This window comes from Mytilus edulis, chromosome 11 (genome assembly GCF_963676685.1).
Source record: "Mytilus edulis chromosome 11, xbMytEdul2.2, whole genome shotgun sequence".
Taxonomy (NCBI): domain Eukaryota; kingdom Metazoa; phylum Mollusca; class Bivalvia; order Mytilida; family Mytilidae; genus Mytilus; species Mytilus edulis.
In genome coordinates this window covers 49,027,513-49,048,016 of record NC_092354.1, presented here as the reverse complement: position 1 = coordinate 49,048,016, position 20,504 = coordinate 49,027,513, and the positions used below count along the sequence as shown (strand labels likewise).

Genomic DNA, 20,504 nt, shown 5'->3' with positions numbered 1-20,504 from the left:
CTATAGAACGTCTTATAGTAGATATATTATATTGAGAAAACAGGGGATCCTGCAGACCGCCCAGGGGATCCAGTAGAACGCCCTTTAGTATATAAATAATAAACAAACAATATAGGGATCCTATAAAACGTCCTATAGTAGATATCTAATGTAAAGACAACAGGGGATCCTGTAGACCGCCCATGGTATCCTGTAGAACGCCCTTTAGTATAAACATGATAAACAAACAACTGGGGATCCTGTAGAATGTTCTATAGTAAATATATAATGTTCAGACAAAAGGGGATGATCCTGTAGACTGCCTAGGGGATCCTATTGAACGCCCTTTAGTATATAAATGATTAACAAACAACATGGGACCCTATAGAACGTCTCATAGCAGAAAAATAATGTTGAGAAAACAGGTGATCCTTTAGAACGCCGTATAGTATAAACATGAAAAAACAATCAACAGGGGGTCTTATAGAACCCCATTTAGTACATATATAATGTAAAGACAACAGGGTATCCTTTAGACCGCCCAAGGGATCCTTTAGAACGCCCTTTAGTATATACTTGATTAACAAACAATAGGGGATCCTATAGAACGTCTTATAGTAGATATATTATGTTGAGAAAACAGGGGATCCTGTAGACCGCCCAGGGGATCCTGTAGAACGCCCTATAGTATATAAATGAAAAATAAACAACGGGGGATACTTTAGGACGTCTTGTAGTAGATATATTATGTTGAGAAAACAGAGGATCCTATAGACCGCCCAGGGGATCCAGTAGAACGCCCTTTAGTATATAAATAATAAACAAACAATATAGGGATCCTATAGAACGTCCTATAGCAGATATATAATGTTAAGACAACAGGGGATCCTTTAGACCGCCAATGGTATCCTGTAGAACGCCCTTTAGTATAAACATGATAAACAAACAACTGGGGATCCTGTAGAATGTTCTATAGTAAATATATAATGTTCAGACAAAAGGGGATGATCCTGTAGACTGCCTAGGGGATCCTATTGAACGCCCTTTAGTATATAAATGATTAACAAACAACATGGGATCCTATAGAACGTCTTATAGTAGATATATTATGTTGAGAAAACAGGGGATCCTGTAGACCGCCCAGGGGATCCTGTAAAACGCCCTTTAGTATATACTTGATTAACAAACAATAGGGGATCCTATAGAACGTCTTATAGTAGATATATTATATTGAGAAAACAGGGGATCCTGCAGACCGCCCAGGGGATCCAGTAGAACGCCCTTTAGTATATAAATAATAAACAAACAATATAGGGATCCTATAAAACGTCCTATAGTAGATATCTAATGTAAAGACAACAGGGGATCCTGTAGACCGCCAATGGTATCCAGTAGAACGCCCTTTAGTATAAACATGATAAACAAACAACTGGGGATCCTGTAGAATGTTCTATAGTAAATATATAATGTTCAGACAAAAGGGGATCCTGTAGACTACCTAGGGGATCCTTTTGAACGCCCTTTAGTATATAAATGATTAACAAACAACATAGGATCCTATAGAACGTCTTATAGTAAATATATTATGTTGAGAAAACAGGGGATCCTGTAGACCGCCCATGGTATCCTGTAGAACGCCCTTTAGTATAAACATGATAAACAAACAACTGGGGATCCTGTAGAATGTTCTATAGTAAATATATAATGTTTAGACAAAAGGGGATCCTGTAGACTGCCTAGGGGATCCTATTGAACGCCCTTTAGTATATAAATGATTAACAAACAACATAGGATCCTATAGAACGTCTCGTAGCAGAAAAATAATGTTGAGAAAACAGGTGATCCTTTAGAACGCCGTATAGTATAAACATAAAAAAAACAATCAACAGGGGGTCTTATAGAACGCCATTTAGTACATATATAATGTAAAGACAACAGGGTATCCTTTAGACCGCCCAAGGGATCCTTTAGAACGACCTTTAGTGTATACTTGATTAACAAACAATAGGGGATCCTATAGAACGTCTTATAGTAGATCTATTATGTTGAGAAAACAGGGAATCCTGTAGACCGCCCAGGGGATCCTGTAGAACGCCCTATAGTATATAAATGAAAAACAAACAACGGGGGATACTTTAGAACGTTTTATAGTAGATATAGATTTTTAAACAAATGGGCATCCTGTAGACCGCCCAGTGGATCCTGTAGAAAGCCCTATAATATAAACATAAAAAAAAACAATCAACAGGGCATCCTGTAGACCGCCCAGGGGATCCAGTAGAACGCCCTTTAGTATATTAATAATAAACAAACAATATAGGGATCCTATAGAACGTCCTATAGTAGATATATAATGTAAAGACAACAGGGGATCCTGTAGACCGCCCATGGTATCCTGTAGAACGCCCTTTAGTATAAACATGATAAACAAACAACTGGGGATCCTGTAGAATGTTCTATAGTAAATATATAATGTTCAGACAAAAGGAGATCCTGTAGACTGCCTAGGGGATCCTATTGAACGCCCTTTAGTATATAAATGATTAACAAACAACATGGGACCCTATAGAACGTCTCATAGCAGAAACATAATGTTGAGAAAACAGGTGATCCTTTAGAACGCCGTATAGTATAAACATGAAAAAACAATCAACAGGGGGTCTTATAGAACGCCATTTAGTACATATATAATGTAAAGACAACAGGGTATCCTTTAGACCGCCCAAGGGATCCTTTAGAACGCCCTTTAGTATATACTTGATTAACAAACAATAGGGGATCCTATAGAACGTCTTATAGTAGATATATTATGTTGAGAAAACAGGGAATCCTTTAGACCGCCCAGGGGATCCTGTAGAACGCCCTATAGTATATAAATGAAAAACAAACAACGGGGGATACTTTAGAACGTCTTATAGTAGATATAGATTTTTAAACAAATGGGCATCCTGTAGACCGCCCAGTGGATCCTGTAGAAAACCCTATAATATAAACATAAAAAAACAATCAACAGAGCATTTCGTAGACCGCCCAGGGGATCCAGTAGAACGCCCTTTAGTATATTAATAATAAACAAACAATAAAGGGATCCTATAGAACGTCTAATAGTAGATATATAATGTTAAGACAACAGGGGATCCTGTAGACCGCCCAGGGGATCCTGTAGAACGCCCTATAGTATAAACATAAAAAACCATCAATAGGGGGTCTTATAGAACGACCTTTAGTAGATATATAATGTTCAGACAACAAGGGATCCTGAAGACCGCCCAGGGGATCCTGTAGAACGCCCTTTAGTATATACTTGATTAACAAACAATAGGGAATCCTATAGAACGTCTTATAGTAGATATATTATGTTGAGAAAACAGGGGATCCCGTAGACCGACCAGGGGATCGTGTAGAACGCCCTATAGTATATACTTAAAAAACAAACAACGGGGGATACTTTAGAACGTCTTGTAGTAGATACATGTTGAGAAAGCAGGGGATCACACAGACCGGCCAAGGGATCTCGTAAAAATTCCTCTATTAGATACTTCAAAAATAAACAATAGAGTATCCTATAGAACGTTCTATACTTTATATATAATGTTCAGACAACAGGGGATCCTGTAGAACGTCCTTTGCTATATACATGATAAACAAACAATATAGGAGATCCTATAGAACGTTCTATAACTATAAATATAAGGTTCAGACAACAGGGGATCATGTAGACCGACCAGAAGATCCCGTAGAACGCCCTAATAGAACATGTAGCTTCATTATAAACAAATAACAGGGGAAACGAAGACCAGCACCCCCTTCCCCACCGCCACTATCACCACCCCCTCACACCCTGTAAAGGTAATGTCTCGTTTCTAAGAACGTGTTAGCTACATGTTTTTTTTTTATCAATTTGCCTACATCAAAGTACTCTATTAAGCAGATAATAAAAATATTATTAACTCCATAGTATATTCAAAGCCATGGGATCACGTGCATGGAACATTTGCAAGTCTTTACAACATAATTAAGGCACCAATACTGTGTGTCATATATACTAGTATGTGAAATATCATATATATCTCAAAAAGGAATATGTATTTGCTTAATGAGGGCACAATGATATATGCTACTGTAATGCGGAACATTTTCCTATTTAAGTTCACGTTGAACGTGAAATAATTTCTGTCATGAACGTTGCACGAAAAATAAAGACTTTAAGGTGAACCTTTTGTGACTGAGTCACTGTCCTCTTGTATATATGAAGTCTTTGTTTTACTTAATATTCCCTATTTAGTGTGTACACATTTATGATATAAATAATTTACAGCTTTTAGAAAAGTATATATAAAGATATCCTGAACTTTAAAAATGCAAATAAAGGAACAACATCATTGGTCTTACCGCCTTATCATTTCTTATCACGGAAACAAAATGATATCAATTTCGTTCTTGTCCATGGATCCCTGTCTAGTGTTTTTTTTTTTTTTTTTTTTTGAAAAATACTGAGCACTCAAAATAAGCATTTGAATCACGAAGCACGTATAAAATTTACATAAGCAGAACATATTGAACACCTCGCTGTTTTGCACGACTGAACGTTAAATAAAAAAGTAAAAACACGTTGAACGTGAAATTAAAAAAAAACAATCACGTACCACGAAAATAACCCTCTACCACTCTCCATGAAAGTTAATGATTTTGCATCGTTTTTTTAAGATAGTTTTACATGTTAAGAAAATTCTATTTTTAGCATTAGTATTTTCCGAATCGTTTAAAAATAGCCTATAAATAGAATATGCATAATTCATGAATCGTGACGTAGGGCGGTCTACGGGATCCCTTCTTCCGCTTACCTGTTTTTCGAAAAGACTAATTTTAAACCACATTGGAACAACTCCGAAAAATTCCGGAAAGTTATTGTCAGTGCTAATTCCATCTAATAGGAACGAGTAAAAGTAGCTTAAATCGTGTTATTAAGCCTTTACATGTCAAAGAAGAAAACAATTTCATACATTTGAATTAGTGGGGGGAAAACACGCGTGTAACGATGAATCAGCTTTCGTTCAAACACGCTCCATGACATTACCATGATTAACTTTGACTGGTAAAAATGTCCTTTCTAGAGGTAAAAGTCATACAAGCTAAGCAATTAAGTCATGTCGAGCCATTTCAGCGTGCCGATATTGTTTTGAATGACGCAAATTATCAGGCATACCATCCAGTGGAGAGTTAACTCTTCATGAATAACTTCAAGGACAAGCCGCTTCAACATTCAGCATGCATAACATCATTGCTAACGACTTGATGGAAATAAACATAATTTGCTTCTAATATGCTTCAAATTAATCGGGGCATGATGTTGATTTTCAAATACTCATAGAAAGTCTACATGATGATTTGTTTGCAAAAGGAAAAAAAAAGTTTTTGTTGTCGTATAGTTTGCCAGGTACATTTCGTTACAGATATTGTATTTTGCGATACAAATTTCGAAAAGCTCTCTTTACGATCGTTCGAAATTTCAAATAATTTCTATCTCTACAATATATTCCAAACTCTCTGATAAATATTTTGCCTGTTTTAGTAGACTACGTTATTTTCAAATTGATAATGATTACAATGGAATCTCATTTGATACTGAATGAAAATGTATCATACTTTAGCTGAGTGTGTGATATTCCCTTATGAAAAACCAGTACACTCCTGATCAGATAGATGATATTGGTATTGTCCAAAGTCTTTATGTAAAATGGTACAACAGTTATTGAGATTTGGCCAATAACTGCTTTAAAACCATAATAAAAAAGTATGTAGTATGATTGCCAATTAGACAAATCTTCAAAAATATTATATATACATTTACAACTATAGGTCACCGTTTTGTAGGCACATTGTAACTATGCACTATCGCACTACAATGATTTTGATTTGCAAGAACATGACGAACTATATCTAGCGGGATCTTTTCAAAATCTATAGACTGTGAAGTTATTTTGTGTAGGATCTGTAAGTGACTTAAGAGACAGATGTAAGTTTTTTTTGCCGCCTCTTTTTGCAAATGAGCAGATATTGAAAAGTTATTCCAGGGGTTGCATCATGAAAATCATGACAGTTAAGTTATATTTCTAATAAGGTATTTTCCTCAGATCTAATAAGGTCTTTTCCTCAGATGTAAAACATGATGAATTATGATTTAGACTGGAGGCGTTATCAACCAAAGCCACAAGACAGTTTTTACCGATTCTTTGTAGTTATTGGACCCCTGATGTCTGGCACACCAACAACAGGTCGCACTCTTACAGGATGCGACACGTCTTCTCTAATCGAAATTGGCAAAGGACAACAATTACAAGGGGTCGGGAAAAACATATATGTATCAAAATTTGTCATTCTAGTTGATTCTTATATTCACACAATGATATCCAACTTTTTTTGCTAGTATTCCTTTAACTTTTCAAAATGATGTCCATATTTAATTTGATGTCTAGTGTTAGTGTATTATAATTATACATAGACAACAACCTTTACGTGTATTATCACTGTGAATCTTTGTTTGTAGTTCACATATATATCGGGCTTTCAAGTCTGCTATTTATTCAATTGTTTATAGATATAAGAAGATGTGGTATGGGTTCCAATAAGACAACTCTCCATCTAGGTAATAATTGTAAAAGTTAACCATCATAGGTCAAAGTACGGTGTTAAAAATGGAGCTTTTGCTCACATTGAACAGTAAGGGCTCAATTAATTATAATTTTAAAACCATTGCAACGGTCTTATCAATATAAAAAACTATAAACGAGAAACATTTATGAACCACATCAACAAACGACAACCATTTCTGTCGTGGTTTTATAAAAAAAGGGGGACATATCTTCTCAATGTGATATTGGTCTTGTACTGATTTATTTATCAATATAAAAAAAATCATATACTATAGTGTCATGAACATGAAGACTAATTTTTATAGTTCTAACATCTTTTTAAGTTTAAATAATCAGCCAAGAATTTTCATCATTTTTTTTTTCATACCATCATGGACCAAGTGTTAACTTTACAGTTCTTATTTCTCCTCTGTTCTTTATGGCATTTTAACAAAACTTTCCCATAATTATCTTTATAGGTGGTCATATACTATTGCATAGCTAAATCTTAATTATGAATATTTTTTGTCGATAATTTCCGTAGATAAGGATATTTGTTTCATTTTATTACATGTTGCAAGCTAGGGTATGTAATACTAATATCTGGTAATCAGACATAAATATGACTACCTGTATTTGTGGCTCATTTGTGGAGCATTGAATTTCCTCGCGCATGCTTCCGTCGAAAAAAAAATTCATTTAACATTAGAGACTACCGAGAAATCGTTCAAAATGTCTAAAATTTTCGATTTTTTAGAAATCCCCTTTTTGACCTTTGACCGCAGTTTTCAAAAATCTGCACCACTTTGACACTCTACGACATGCCTTAATCAAAAGATATCATATTTTTCTACAAAATAAGACCAAAATTAGCCGTGAGGTATTTCGGTCCATTAAATATTAAAATTTACCTTATTTGTCACCGTACTAAAGGGTTTACAGAAACAAGAATAATAAATCAAACATTTAAAAAAAACACAAAGCCTAAGTATGTAGGCTTTAAAATATAAAGAAAGAAGAACTAAAAAATAGAGAAAAAGGGCCCTTACAATAAGAAAATAGAGAAAATGGCATAAACAGTTATAGAAAAGAGAAAGATGGCCTAGACAAATAAAACTTAGAGAAAATGGCATAATTAATTAAAGAATGGAGAAAGATTGCCGAAACAAGTAAAATATAGAGAAAATGGCCTAAACAAATAAAGAATAGAAAACGAGTCTTTTTAATCATTTATAACTTGTCTTTTTATTTAATTCAAGTAGTAGATAGTTACCCAATATAGTATTACATACCTTAGGGAGCTACCACTTGATTTTTATGGGGGGGGGGGGGGAGGTGGCTAGGATGAAAAATTTTGTCCTGCATTTTTTTTAGCTGTAAGATCTGTTCGGTCCTGCCTTTTTTTTTTAGTTTATCCTGACTTTTTTTTACCTAGTTGTCGTCCTTACTTTTTTTTTTGCAAGTGTCTTTTTTTGACTTTTTTTTACTCAAAACTCCTGTCCTGCCTATTTTTTTCAAATTTCATCCTAGCCCCCCTCCCCCCCCCCCTAAAAATCAAATGGTATCTCCCTTATCTGTAAATTTTAAAGATTTAGGTTATTATTCACAACCTAACATGAGTGTAAGGCTTTCCTGGTAATAACTATAAAATTTGGCATGTACCTCAACGATAAAACAAGAGAGAAAGATACAAAAAAATGACTTATTCGTTTCTCTTTCTCTTCAGCAAATCAAAGATTTTATTGGACCTCTTGATCAGTTTTTGGATCTAGCAAATTCCCCTCGAATAAGTGCCGGCCCAGCTGTAAACACACGACCGGGAGGACAAACCGGTACAGGCCCCTCAGACATTGGACAACCTGGAGGAGTCCCTAGTACAGGTTCCTCGAATGGAGGACAACCCGGGGGTTTCCCTGGTACAGGTCCCTCTGATGGTGGACAACCCGGGAGTTTCCCTGGTTCACGACCGCTTGGAAACAGGAGATTTCCTGGTACTGGTTCAAACGCTGGCGGAAATCCCAATAGAGGTGGATTACCTTCACTAGGACACAGGGGTATTGGACCAACGCTAAGTGGACAACCAGGGAGACCACTTAATCCGAATCAAGCTGGATTTGGACACCCTAGAGACCAATTGTTAAATCTAGGACTGTCACCAAGAAGACCAGGAGGCATCGGTCCTTTGCATGCTGGTCATCCATTGTTGAGACATAGAGGTATTGGTCCAAATTTAAGTGGACATCCCAGACGGCCATTCGATTTAAATCCACGAGATTTTTTAAATCGAAGATTTCCATCCAATAATGGACAACTGAACAGTGGGACAGGTGAACCAGACGGAACTGGAAACCCATGGGACGGTACTGGTGTACCAGGAGACGGAACTGACCGACCATGGGACGGTACTGGTGGACCAGGAAATGGTAATGGCGGACCAGGAAATGGTAATGGCGGACCAGGAGATGGTAATGGCGGACCAGGAGATGGTAATGGTGGACCAGGAGATGGTAATGGCGGACCAGGAAATAATAATGGCGGACCAGGAAATAATAATGGCGGACCAGGAAATGGTAACGGCGGACCAGGAGATGGTAATGGCGGACCAGGAAATAATAATGGCGGACCAGGAAATAATAATGGCGGACCAGGAGATGGTAATGGCGGACCAGGAAATAATAATGGCGGACCAGGAGATGATATTGGCGGACCAGGAGATAATAATGGCGGACCAGGAGGTGATAATGGCGGACCAGGAAATGGCGGACCAGGAGATGATAATGGTGGACCAGGAGCTGGAAATGGCGGACCAGGAGATAATAATGGCGGACCAGGAGCTGGAAATGGCGGACCAGGAGCTGGAAATGGCGGACCAGGAGCTGGAAAGGGCGGACTAGGAGATGATAATGGCGGACCAGGAAACGGTAGTGGAAACGGAAACGGCAATAAAAACCCATATGATGATACTGGAAACGATGATGGCAGTGGAAACAAGAATGGTAATGGAAACAACGGCGACGGTAGTGGAAACGGCGACGGAAGTGGAAACGGAGACGGCAGTGGAAACGGAGATAATAGTGGAAACAACGGGGACGGTAATGGAAACGGCGACGGAAGTGGAAACGGAGATAATAGTGGAAACAACGGCGACGGAAGTGGAAACGGAGATAATAGTGGAAACAACGGGGACGGTAATGGAAACGGAGATAATAGTGGAAACAACGGGAACGGAAGTGGGAACGGAGATGGTAGTGGAAACAACGGAGACGGTAATGGAAATGGAGACGGTAGTGGAAACGGAGATAATAATGGAAAAGGAGACGGCAGTGGAAACGGAGGTGGCAAAGTAAATCCATATGATGATACTGGAAACGGAGATAATAGTGGAAACAACGGGGACGGTAATGGAAACGGAGATAATAGTGGAAACAACGGGAACGGAAGTGGAAACGGAGATGGTAGTGGAAACAACGGCGACGGTAGTGGAAACGGAGACGGAAGTGGAAATGGAGATGGTAGTGGTAACAACGGAGACGGTAGTGGCAGCGGAGATGGTAGTGGAAACAACGGAGATGGTAGTGGAAGCAACGGAGATGGTAGTGGAAACAACGGAGACGGTAGTGGCAGCGGAGATGGTAGTGGAAAAGGAGACGGTAGTGGAAACAACGGAGACGGAAATACAGGAGACGGTACTGGAAATACAGGGGACGGAAGTGGAAACACAGATGACGGTAGTGGAAATACAGGAGATGGTAATGGAAACGAAGACGGTGATAACGATGGGAAAGATGGTAAAACAAAAAGTCCCACTGATGACGAAGATCCGAGGAACGGTGTACCGGGTAATTTTAGATAAAATACTAATACAAAATATTTGAACAAATATTAAAGTTCACAATTGTTTACTGGTAGTACATGACCTCGAAACGTTCCAAATGAGTTGACCTCAAGATATTATTACATACAATGTCATAGATTTATGTTCTTCAGACTAAACGCAATTAACTTTTTATAATTATAGTTTATTGCTATGATGACTTCAAAAGATAGGCGAAAGATACCAATAAGACATTCAGTCTCAGAAGTTAAAAAAAACCAACACCTGACAACACCATACCAAAAAAAACGAAATACACAAAACACAACACAGAAAACTAATGACTTAGCAACATACACCCCAACAAAAACCGTGGATAATCTCAGGTGCCTCGAAAGGATATTAACCTCGAATCATAAATATGTACATTCTACATTACTAGTCAATACACATTGGAAAAAGTCTGATGAAATTAGCATTTTGAATAACTATATATAATTGTTATTGAATGTTCTTTTCAACCAATGCTAAAAAATTGACGAATTTTAATCTCATAAACAAAAGATCAGATCCGTCTATGTTTTTGACCAATCGATTTTTGATTTAATATATCAAAACATAAACAACAAACATTTTCGATCTTTTTATTACCCGTAAAACGTAAAAACGAAGTTGAGCAAATATACATGGAACCTTAGTGATCCTTAGTGCCTGAGTGGTACCGTTTACCAAATAAAGAAATAATAGTGTAAGGTGTGGGGGGAGAAGCAAAATGATAATGAAAAACAAAAAACACATTGCAAAAATGGGCAAGAAAAGGAAAATAAATGAATAGAATATTTGGACGATAAAATATAAATTAAGAGGCAAATGAAAAACAAAATTAGAAAACATGGCATCAAAAATCTAACTTTGCAACGATTTTTTGTGTTCTTCCTACTTTAATACAGTACTCATTCAAGAAAATGTCTGAGTTTTGCATATTTGTGAAGATTTTTATTTGCGTTAATTTTCTACTCCATAAAATAGCGTGTATAAATCACTCGTGAAATCATTTGGTTTACAGTATATATTCATTGTCTTTGCATAAGCTATTTTGTGTAGTTTGTTTTTTTATTGTTTTAGTCGTTTCTTCAACATAACGAGAAAAGAACCCTCATAATTTGCGTGAGCCCAACGCGCTTCTCTGGATTTACCTACATCAGGGACATTTACACCAAACCATTTAAAGCCAAACACGAACAAACCATATGCACGTGAATAACTAAATGCCCCCCAAAAAAACATAAAAACGAAGGTTTCATTATTAATGCATTGCTTTATACAATCTATTGTTTTAAATAAATCTTTTTTTTCAATTGTAGGATTTATAGATCCATTTTTTACTCACCATAAAGGCAAACACGTTGCTTTCGTTATACCAAATTTAACCCACGCTTTGAGAAAGCACATACCCGGACATGAACATGACACTACAAAACAATCAATTAAACCAACAACTCCAATGCCAACTGTCATGTCTTCAAAACCAGGAAGTGGTAATTCGAGACAAATGAATAACGGAGGAAGATCGCCATCTGGTGGAGGACCGAGCACTGGTGGAAGATCACCATATGGTGGAGGACCAAGATCGGGATACGGAGGGGGCCAACCTAAGTATGTACCAAGACGATACCCAGTTGTTCAACCGAGATATAATCCACATTACGGATTCGGTGGACCAATAGGAGGATACGGATCAGCTAATAGACATGGATTCGGTTCAATGAGACGACCAAGTCCAAGGACATTTAAGTCAGACTATGGAAAATAATAAAACTGTAACTAGTTAGCTGATCTAAAGTAAATAAATTATATATATTTTGAGAACTATAAGTTTCAATACTGCATTTATCATCCTTATGGACAAGTGACACTCTAAACTTCTTAGTCATTGAAACACCGAAAAAAAAACACATTTGTCATTTCGGGTCCTTTTATAGTTGACGATGCGGTATGTTTTTTTTGGGTTTTTTTGCTCAATGTTGAAGGCCATATGGTGACCTCTAGTTTAATATATCTGGGGGTCTCTTGTGGCGAGTTTTCTAATTGGCAATCATACCAAATCTTCGTATTTTTATAAACATTTTTCTACAAAACAAATTTTACACTGAAACTAAAGTCCTATGTGAATTGTGGTGCTCCGGAAAGGAATGCTGCTCTTGCTCCTCGTTAGATAAAGTAGATCTTTAAGTTTTTTGTGGTAACTAAATCCACTATCAATATGATATACTAAGTATGATGACCTACTTAACTATTCATAAGACGACACAAAAAAGGTAGGCTAGGTCCAATTTACGTTTACTTTTTCACACTAGCACCATTTTCATTATTTTTAAGTACATTTTGAGGTTGCAATAATTCTATGCGGTATTTCTGTAACCATATCATAAATTATTATAGTTTAAGGTTGCTTATTGAAATTTTCAAATGCATATCGCAAGAATTGTGAAAAAAATGGGTAAAACGGAAATTCTAAACCAAAACTTACGTTCTATCTATAGTAAAGATATGGGTTATTATCAGATATTTTTGTTATATAAAATAACAGATGCCAATTAATGAACAATCAAAATGCATCAATCGACGAAAAACAGACAATATTGTTTTAAAATGAATAATGAAAAATAGCAAAAGACAAACAGCAGTCTATAAAATACATCTAAAATAAACACGAACTCCGACAAAAATCTTTGGATATATTATGTGATAAGGAAGGGTAAGAATCCTGTTCCATATGTTAAACTTGTCACGTTGTTTATTGAAAGTACAACTCAACTTTCACACTAGGAACCCTTAAATTGGTTCAATAGCTTCATTTTACGCAAGCAGTAACCTCTATATAGGATTTTACTACTTATAAATGGAAAATTAACTATAATCACTTAATTAAGGAGGATGTCCTTCATCACAAAATGTTATAACAAATTGTTTATGTTTCATAATTTTAATTGTCTTCAACAACAAGGTAATTCATCAAATAAATTTGTTATGAACTCATTGAGGTTCAATACAGTGTCATTCTGCTATGCTTCCTTATCTCTAGTTGATAAATATCGCAATGGACAGAGGATATTGTGTTGTACCAATCAACAATGATGGCGGACTTCCTTTTTTTTTGTGGGGATGGGAGGAAGATCTTTCGAAACTGAATATTCTGGCCTTGAAATAGTCGGAAATCAATAACCTTGCGTAAGACAATTTAATTTAAAAAAAATGTATAAAAAACTGGGGGGATAAGCATCCAAAGATATACTTTTTGGTAATCAATAGATCAATATATTCTTATTTTCCAATTACACAATGTTGCTTCCTTACTACTTGTTAATTGAAATTTAAGAGAGATTTTCTAAAGACTTCAGAATGAAGAAGCCCAGTTTTTGGTCATCCTCCAACTCGTGTATATTAAATTTATCAGCTAGCATAATTAGAATGTAATCAAAAATCCTATGTAGAGGTTCTTGGCTTAATACAGGATTCAAACATTTAAGGATTCAACTGGTTCTTCAGTACAAATATCTGTCTTCCTCAAAGGGTAGGCATTTAAAACACAAAGATATGAATACAAACCACGAATCGTGTGCAGAATAATTACTAGTACATGTAAATACTTGCAAAAAAGGAATTTACAACGCAATAAACAATATCATTACTTTATTAGTTGCGCTAGCTTCATAAAATAACCCCCACGGTAAGATGGAACTAGTTTTTTACTTTTCAATTATTGAAACATAGCTTTTTATTGAGCCCAATTCTTTTGACGTGATAGAAAAAACATTTGACGATTAGTTACGGACAATAAAATCTGATTAGAATCTCAATGTGAAAACAATACAAGGTTATTATTACATGTGGATGCCGATTGCTACAATTTAACAGTACAATTCCATTTCCATTTAACCTTTTTGAACTCCATTGTAATTTTTTTTTTAAATTTTTGTGGTTGAAAAATAGTCCAAATATAGCTTATTAGAAATAAGAAAAACATATTTTTATTTGCTGTGTTATTCTGTAGACAATTCCAATAAGTAAATCATCTTCATTATACATAAATTGGACTTGTCCTCGGCAATTCAAACTCCCACCACGTCTTTGTGTAAGTCGTTTGTTGTCGTTTGTCGTAGTATATGACAATCTGTCGACTTGTGATCATTTCCGGTTCATTTAAATTGAACGTGTCAACCTAATCACATCATTTACTCATTTCACACTACACCTAATATAGTACATGTTTTTTCGAGAATGCTGTTTTATTTCGATGTTAACAATTGCAATATTTTTATTTTATCATATTATAAAAAGGATGGTTTGTCAACAGAATTAATTGTTCTAGAAAAAAGCAGAGTCGACCTTGTGATTCTTATAAAACAAATAATAGTTTATCCGTTTATTCCTTCTCAATACACATTGCAGTTAATACAATGCCAACAAAATTCACGATATGATATGTACAAAGAAACACAGTGACGAGCTTAAAAGGTTTAAGAATTTTTTTGTCTGGTTTTCAGTTGTTGTCTTTGATAAAATCTTTAATAAGTGTTTTGGGAATGTTTTTTTTTCATTTTGTCTTTTAGTATTTTTGGCTGTTATGTAATGGTTTCTATCGTGTTATTTTATAGTAGAATAGAAGCGGTTTTAACATCGACATATATGATATTTATCTTTTATTGGAGACATACTATTCATCCTTTGATCTTCGTCTTTTGTATCGTTTGTTGTAAGACATGTAGGCGTACACCACAGATTGTCTTTTATTCATATCTTTATTACAATGCGTGTTCCCTTCTTCTGTTCTGAATACGTTTAAAGTAACATTAAATCTTTAATTTTTAAATAAATGCGAGTAGATATATAAGTTTAGGAAATGAATGCTTCTTCATTTTTAGCATAATTTCTAAAGGCGTTGCAATGGACCTTTTTTTATTATATATAAATGTATTGCACAACTTAGCGCTCAGCTGCATGCTTTGCTCTTCACATATGTTGACAACAACTGCGAATAGAACACTTACACCAACTCAATTTACATAAAAAATACAGATCATATATCCAAGTTTCGAGTACAAGTGTCTTAAACATCCATATTAAGTTCTATCTTATGCTCTGGAACAAATATATAAAACAATCATCTGATGAAATTTCAGCTTTCAAAGTTTTAGAGGTATGTCTCATTATGTCAAAACTACAGGATCCCAAAAAGTATTTAAAACATATAGCACTGAGAACGGAGCGAGAATGGAGCATTGTCCGAAGAACTAGACAACAAAATTTTGTGACAAAACATAAACTGTATTTACCGATCTTTCAAATAATCAAGCTAGCAGTAGACTGGAGACGTTTTAGTAATAAACATTTTACGAATATCGGATAATAATAAATTGAGAATGGAAATGTGGAATGTATTAACGAGACAAAATTCCGACCAAAGAGCAGAAAACAGCCAAGACCACCATTACATGTATTTGACGAAATACTAGCTTTGACTAAAGAGTGGGAACGGGGAAAGTGTTGAAGAGTTAAAACAACTCGACCAAAGAGCAGAACTCAGTCCGATGCAAATAATGGGTTGGTCGGCAGTGCATCAATGAATTTGTATTTAGATGATAAAATGGCTTTTTAAAAAACATCTGAGAGAAATGAGCCGACATATTTCACCAACTTAATCTATAATTAAAACTATACGATAATGTCCTTATTCAGTCTTTTTTTTTTTGCTTCGTTTTTGTAAAATACTCTTTTGATTGTTTCATAATTATAAAGTTGCAATGTACTTAATAAGTTACATGGGCGCAGCCATTTTATGGAGTGAATATGACATATAGTTCAACTTAGCAGGCTATCTGTTGTTGTTATATCATTTATATCTTTTTCTCCTGGAAAGCATTATGAATAAAGTTTAATGCAGGCACAGATTTAACCTCAAATGTATGTGATCAAGGGCCGGACATGTTTTTTTTTATTTTCATCAAAATTTGAGAAAGTTTTCTGCAAAATCGTAAGGTATCGTAAAAAAAAATCACCAAATAAAGCCATGGGACCGTGTATATTGAAGGGCGGTAAAATCACAAATAGATATCGATCTCCAATTAGAAAGCAGCAGTTTTTCCATAAATATTTTAAAAATAGCATTGCCGGCAATAGGGTCAACATTTAGTACTTAACATTCTAAAATATGTACCCGGCTTTGTTCTAAACCGACATGATATGCTAGTTCACAAGATAACACTACGCTGGACGTAATGTCACACTTATACAGGACACAATGTTCAAACTCTGACCAATCATATTGCTCTTGAATTCCTTAATCCCGTATGCTTACCGGAGAAACAGCCAATACCAATATTCAAACTTAAGTTTAACCCGGCTTCGGATCGGTCACACGACCATGCAGCTATCGTGACCAGATCACGTTCACGAGATCAACGAGGCGGCTATATATATATACAACTCGTCTAAATATCAACCCAACAATGTTAGACCTGTAAATTTGCTTTCGCAAATTTTTTGTTCTTCCCTCGCCGGGATTCGAACCCATGCTACTGAGATATCGTGACACCAAATCGCCTGCACTGTATATGTCAAGTACAAATTTATTATTTTGTCCAGGTTATTACTTGTACAAAAAAATTGTACAATTAATTACTTGTATGATGCAATCATTCAAATTATAACTAATTAAGTAATTACTTGTCCAGTTTTTATTGAGAAAAAGATAATAACTTGTACAAATCATTTTCTACCTAGGCTTATTTGCTGCTCACAACAAATTTTCCTTTAAACAAATAATCTATTACTAAATGCTAAAAAAATGAACTTGAAACATTTGAGTACTCTTTGTATAATAAATGTGTTAGCAAATCTGTTCAGTTTAATGAGCATAACTAAAGTGTAAAGATGGAAAACATCGTAGAAAAGAAATTTCATGATGAAATAAATAAATTAAAAAATGACAATAAAATCTTCTAATATTAAATATAATTCAGTATTCACACTTTATGTCTCTATTTTACATTTGTATTTAAAATTTATATTATGTTAATTTATTTGTATATGTCTCTGTACCATTGTACTTTGGTTTATGAGAATAAAGATATATATATACACGTGAAGGATACAGAGAGACTATAAGGAATGTAAAGGAAGCAAAAGCAAGTTCCAAAAATCAGCACTTAAAAATTATTCTTGAGACCGTATGATGTTCTGAATGTAGCAGAAATTAAAAAAAAAAATATTTGCAAAGGAGAAGAAATTATTTGTATTGTTGATGAACTTTATCCTCTGATAAGAACAGAACAGGTCATTGGAGGCATACACCAAACTTATGAGGAGTTAGAAAAATAATTTGCCAATATCAGCAGAGAAATGAGCAGGATTCCCAATGTGTGAACATTTTGAAAAAAAATGGCTAAGAGCAAGAGCAGCCAGATTGGCTTGCCATGCAACTCACTTACATTTGTTTTTACTTCTGGGAGCTACTCATATCCTGCAAAGTGATAATGGAAGAGAATTTATGGCTATTCTAACTATAGATCCTAGACTTCTTTGGCCACGGCTTGAATTAAACCCTAAAAGTCAGGTATCCGTTTAAAGAGAAAACGCAGACATAAAGTCATGGACACTTGAGAACATCTGACATTGGTCTGCAGTAGTGCAATTCCATAAAAAAACCAAGTATAATCATAATCAGATTAATAATAATTGAAACCCAACTATCAGAGAAAAATTGAATATTTCACTCTATTGTGAATATTATAAATCAATATAATTGGTAGTAGTCCGTATTAAAGGGGCAATAGCTGTCAAATTCATGGTCACAAATTTGACTAAAACTCTCGTATTTGATTTATAACAATGTAAAACAAACGAAGGTATTAAAAGTCTTAAATAAACAATTGACAGGGCATAGGCATAATGATACATAACTTTGTTTTGTGTATATTTTAGTGAAGACGCCATCTAATTAACTATCAAAGCCATCTGATGACTATATAAGCGATGTTAACATAAATATAGATATAAATGATTAAGCAAACTCGTGCTATAGGATATTTCTTGGTCTGTTTAATTTCATATTATAGATTACAAATATATGTTTATCATCGCTTTTACTTGTTTAAGAATATTTTTTTATGGATCGAATCATTCAATCAAGAAATATACATTTGTTTCACTTTCAATGTTGACATTCTTGTCCTTTAAATAACTTTTCACGTACAATTCGCGTGTTATCCATATATATTAAAGGAGTTAAATTGAAGTTCACATGAATACAGATTCAATGAGGTCGAATTATTCACTTGCAAGTGAATAATTCGTCATCATTGATTCTTCGCTTATTTTGACAAAATTGAACCATACTGGCTGCTAAAAGCGAAAAAAACTATTTCACTATTTCACTTTCATTAATGATTGAACAAAAATTATATATATTAGATTTGTATATATCTCGTAGCTAGTCCCCCTTTATAGTGGAAAAAAATTACTAAGCCCAATTTGCTCAAGGTGTCATGTTAGCTGAAGTTATTTCCTTAAAAAGCAGAAGGAAGCGTACGAAAGAAACAAATATAACTCAAAGATAGCGTGTTGTACAAGTTATTATCTTTTTCTCAACCAAAATTGTACATGTAATTACTCGTATTGTATATATATATATATATATATATATATATATATATATATATATATATATTATAACATACATTAAAAAATGATATCTTATATTGGTAAGTAATTGGTCTGTTAACGTCAACATTTGGTTGAACTTGTGAACTTTAACTTGTTTTAAAATATACTGTAAATTTCTGAGAGAAAAATTAACTTATTATTAGCATTATCTCTAAATGTTTAATAGTTTCTTAAGGGCCGAGAACGTTAACTGAACTCGCATCTCAAAGTAGCAGTATCGACGTCTACTTGCAAATTACAATTTAGTTAATAATAGATACGTCAGTAATCGGTCATTTACGAGGTAAGCAGTCAACAATCTGTCGTTTAACATGAGGTATTATTTTGTCACAATAGTATTACTGCTGCATTATAAAATAATCAACAACGGCGAGACAACAATTATTTGTTTTACAGTTGACTTCAGTTCAGCATGTCAGACTATTTAATCTAAACACAAAATATTATTTGAATGACTAGGACTTTATTATATAGGAGTGTTTAGTGCAATTGTGCTCGTGTCATTGCAACTTTAGATTAAAGTACGTGTGATTTTCCAGTGAATAAAACTATATAAAAATATATAATGGAGCAGTTTGCATTTTTAACTGAAATATGGATCCAGTTCATTGTTCTTACAAAATGTTGTAGATTTTTGTTGTTTTCTTAGTCACTATATTTCATGAGTTGTCGGTTTTCGAAAACTGGTCTTTTGTCTTAGGTGATAGTGAATTCACCCTCAATTGGAGACTAAATGAGGGCCTAGTTTATCTTTTTGAGCAGACTTCACTTATGATAAAATGTATTGTAACTTGCTTGATCAAAGCATTTTTTTAATATTATTTTGCATAGATAACTAGATAACTCAAAGCAGAAATATGCTATTATAAGTAATTAGAAATTCTATTAGAGCCATTTCCGTGTAAAATGTATACTATCGTGTACGGTTGGGTTGATAATAGGATAATTAAAACATTTATTTGTTGAGCTGCATGAAGATCGGCTTATCTATGGTCATTTTGTTTTATCAAATTCCTGTTTACAAAACTTTGAATTTTTCGAAAAACTAAGGATTTTCTTATCCCAGGCATAGATTACCATAGCCGTATTTGGCATTTTGGATCCTCAATAATCTTCAACTTTGAGCTTGTTTGGCTTTATAAATATTTTGATATGAGCGTCACTGATGAGTCTAATATAGACGAAACGCGCGTCTGGAGTACTAAATTATAACCCTAGTACCTTTGATAACTATATACATATAACTAAATTAAACACAATTATTTCCTGCTTTTTAAGGGGCAAAATTTTCATGTCCATCTGGTTTTAGAAAATATATTCATTGTAAATACATCTTGCTCAATCTATTATGTTAA

The 20,504-nt window shown here is 34.6% G+C and overlaps 1 protein-coding gene across 1 annotated transcript; it reads right to left on the bottom strand.

Annotated features, from left to right (window-relative positions):
- Positions 1 to 8,751: 8,751 nt before the first annotated feature.
- LOC139494339 (basic proline-rich protein-like) lies at positions 8,752 to 11,943 on the bottom strand. The gene is made up of 2 exons (XM_071282506.1): positions 11,880 to 11,943; positions 8,752 to 10,468 (listed from the first exon to the last, which is right to left on the bottom strand). Exons 1-2 carry the CDS (start codon positions 11,941 to 11,943, stop codon positions 8,805 to 8,807), a joined length of 1,728 nt encoding a protein of 575 aa, XP_071138607.1. The 3' UTR covers positions 8,752 to 8,804.
- Positions 11,944 to 20,504: the final 8,561 nt, after the last annotated feature.